General features: G+C 39.0%; 1 protein-coding gene across 1 annotated transcript; it reads left to right on the top strand.

Moving 5' to 3' along the window:
- The first annotated feature begins 228 nt into the window (after positions 1-228).
- Positions 229-995, top strand: LOC102964021 (60S ribosomal protein L10-like). Its single transcript, XM_015536203.2, is given in 2 exon segments — positions 229-902; positions 904-995. Coding segments are annotated over 2 exon segments (693 nt in total). The 5' UTR covers positions 229-242; the 3' UTR covers positions 937-995.
- Positions 996-3,657: the final 2,662 nt, after the last annotated feature.

A 3,657-nucleotide genomic window follows, 5' to 3' on the forward strand; every position in this document is an offset into this window, starting at 1 on the left:
CTACAAAGACTACAAAAGCCCAGAGACATCACCACAAGAATGAAACCTATAGATAACACAGTGATACCAAATCCATATCTTTCATTAATAACTCTGAATGTAAATGGACTAAATGCCCCAATCAAAAGATATAGGGTATCAGAATGGATAAAAAAACAAAAACAAAAACAAGATCCATCTATATGCTGTCTACAAGAGACTCATTTTAGACCTGAGGATACCTTCGGATTAAAAGTGAGGGGATGGAGGCTCTTTTCCTTCGGTGCGCCACTGAAGATCTTGGTGTCGCCATGGGCCACCGCCCCGCCTGGTGTTACTGGTATTGTAAGAACAAGCCGTATCCAAAGTCTCCTTTCTGCAGAGGTGTCCCTGATGCCAAGTTCCACATTTTTGACCTGGGGCGTAAGAAGGCAAAAGTGGATGAGTTCCCACTGTGTGGCCACATGGTGTCAGATGAATATGAGCAGCTCTCCTCTGAAGCCCTGGAGGCTGCCCGAATTTGTGCCAACAAGTACATGGTGAAAAGCTGTGGCAAAGATGGTTTTCACATCCGGGTACAGCTCCACCCTTTCCATGTCATCCGTATCAACAAGATGTTGTCCTGTGCTGCAGTTGACAAGCTCCAGATAGGTATGCGGGGTGCCTTTGGAAAGCCCCAGGGCACAGTGGCCAGGGTCCACATTGGCCAAGTCATCATGTCCATCCGTACCAAGTTGCAGAACAAGGAGCATGTGATTGAGGCCCTACGTAGGGCCAAGTTCAAGTTCCCTGGCCGCCAGAAGATCCACATTTCCAAGAAGTGGAGCTTTACTAAGTTTAACGTGGACGAATTTGAAGACATGGTGGCGGAAAAGCGGCTCATCCCAGACGGCTGTAGGGTCAAATACATCCCTAATCGTGGCCCCCTTGGACAAATGGTGGGCTCTGCACTCATGAGAACCTCAGCACTGCCCTTCCCCATTCATGCCCACCAATAAATCCTGCTTCCTGTCTAACAAAAAAAAAAAAAAAAGTGAGGGGATGGAGAACCATCATGCTACTGAAAGTCAAAAGAAAGCTGGAGTAGCCATACTTATATCAGACAAACTAGACTTTAAACTAAAGGCCATAACGAGATGAAGAAGGGCATTATATCATAACTGCATCAAGAATGCTAACAATTATAAACATTTATGTCCCCAACTTGGAATGACCCAAATATTTAAATTAATTAATCACAAACATAAGCAATTGTATCAATAAGAATATGGTAATTGCAGGGGACTTTAATACTCCACTTACAACAATGGGCAGATCATCTAGGCAAAAATCAATAAACAATGGTGTTGAATGATCATTGGACCAGATGGACTTGACAGATGTATTTAAAACTTTTCATCCAAAAGCAGCAGAAAATACATTCTTCTCAAATGCACATGGAACATCTCCAAGATAGATCACATACTGGGTCACAAAACAGCCCTCGATAAATACAAAAGAATTGAGATCATACCACGCATATTTTCAGATCACAATGCTATGAAACTTGAAATCAACCACAAGAAAAATTTGGAAAGCCTCCAAATGCATGGAAGTTAAAGAATATCTTACTAAGGAATGAATGGGCCAACCAGGCAATTAAAGAAAAAATTTAAAAATACACAGGAGCAAATGAAAATGAAAATGCGACACTCCAAGCCCTTTGGGATGCGGCAAAGGCAATCCAGGCCTACTTCAAGAAACAAGAAAAATCCCAAAAACAAACCTAACTGCACACCTAAAGGAACTAGAAGCAGAACAGCAAAGAAACCCCAAAGCCAGCAGAAGAAAAGAAACAATAAAGACTAGAGCAGAAATAAATAATATAGAATCCAAAAAAAAACCAAATCAATGAATCTAAGACCTGGGTTTTTGAAAAAATAGACAAAATTGATAAACTCCTAGCCAGACTTCTCAAAAAGAAAAGAGAGAGAGCCCAATAGATAAAATCACAAATGAAAGAGGAGAGATCACAACCAACACCACAGAAATACAAAAAATTATTAGTGAACACTATGAAAAAGCATATGCCAATAAATTGGACAACCTGAAAGAAATGAACAAGTTCCTAGACACCCACACACTACCAAAACTCAAACGGGAAGAAATAGAAAATTTGAACAGACCCATAACTAGTGAAGAAATTGAATCAGTTATCAAAAATCTCCCAACAAATAAGAGTCCTGGACCAGATGGCTTCCCTGAGGAGTTCTACCAGACATTTAAAGCAGAGTTAATATCTACCCTTCCTCAAGCTGTTCCAAAAAATAAAAAGGAAAGGAAAGCTTCCGGATTCTATGAAGCCAGCATTACCTTGATTCCCAAACCAGACAGAGACCTTGCTAAAAAGGAGAATTACAGGCTAATATCTGTGATGAACATGGATGCGAAAATTCTCAACAAGATACTAGCAAATCAAATTCAACAGTATATCAAAAGAATTATTCACCATGATCAAGTTGGATTCATTCCTGGCCTGCAGGACTGGTTCATTATTCGCAAATCAACCAATGTGATACATCACATTAATAGAAGAAAGGAAAAGAACCATATGATCCTGTCAATAGCTGCAGAAAAAGCATTTGACAAAATACAGCATCCTTTCTTAATAAAAACCCTCAAGACAGTTGGGATAAAAGGAACATATCTTAACATCATAAAAGTCATATATGAAAAGCCCACAGCTAATATCATCCTCAATGGGGAAAAACTGAGAGTTTTCCCGAGATCAGGAACATGATAGGGATATCCACTCTCACCACTGTTGTTTAACATAATGTTGGAAGTCCTAGTCTCAGCAATCAGACAAGACAAAATAAAATGCATCCAAATTGGCAAAGAAGAAGTCAAACTTTCACTTTTCACAGATGACATGATATGCTACCTGGAAAACCAGAAAGACTCCACCAAAAAGTTGCTAGAACTGATACATGAATTCAGCAAAGTCGCAGGATACAGAATCAATGTACATAAATTGGTTGCATTTCTATACACCAATAATGAAGCAACAGAAAGAGAAATCAAGGAATCGATCCCATTTACAATTACACCAAGAACCATAAAATACCTAGGAATAAACCTAACCAAAAATGTAAAAGATCCATACACTGAAAACTATAGAAAGCTTATGAAAGAAATTAAAGAAGACACAAAAAAATGGAAAAGCATTCCATGCTCATGGATTGGAAGAACAAATACTATTAAAATGTCAATACTATCCAAAGCAATCTACATATTCAATGCAATCCCAATCAAAATCGCATTGGCATTCTTCTTAGAGCTAGAACAAATAATCCTAAAACTTGTATGGAACCAGAAAAGACCCCGAATATCCTAAGCAATGCTGAAAAAGAGAACCAAACCAGGAGATATCACATTCCTGGACTTTAGCCTCTACTACAAAGCTGTAATCATTAAGGCAGTATGGTATTGGCACAAAAACAGTCACATAGACCAAAGGAACAGAATAGAGAACCCAGAATTGCACCCACAAAATATATGGCCAACTAATATTTGACAGGGCAGGAAAGAGTATCTAATGGAAAAAAAAGACAGTCTCTTTAGCAAATGGTGCTGGGAGAACTGGACAGCAACATGTAGAAGAATGAAACTGGACCACTTTATTACACCATATACAAA

The sequence above is a fragment of the Panthera tigris genome, chromosome C1 (genome assembly GCF_018350195.1).
Source record: "Panthera tigris isolate Pti1 chromosome C1, P.tigris_Pti1_mat1.1, whole genome shotgun sequence".
In the NCBI taxonomy this organism is placed as follows: domain Eukaryota; kingdom Metazoa; phylum Chordata; class Mammalia; order Carnivora; family Felidae; genus Panthera; species Panthera tigris.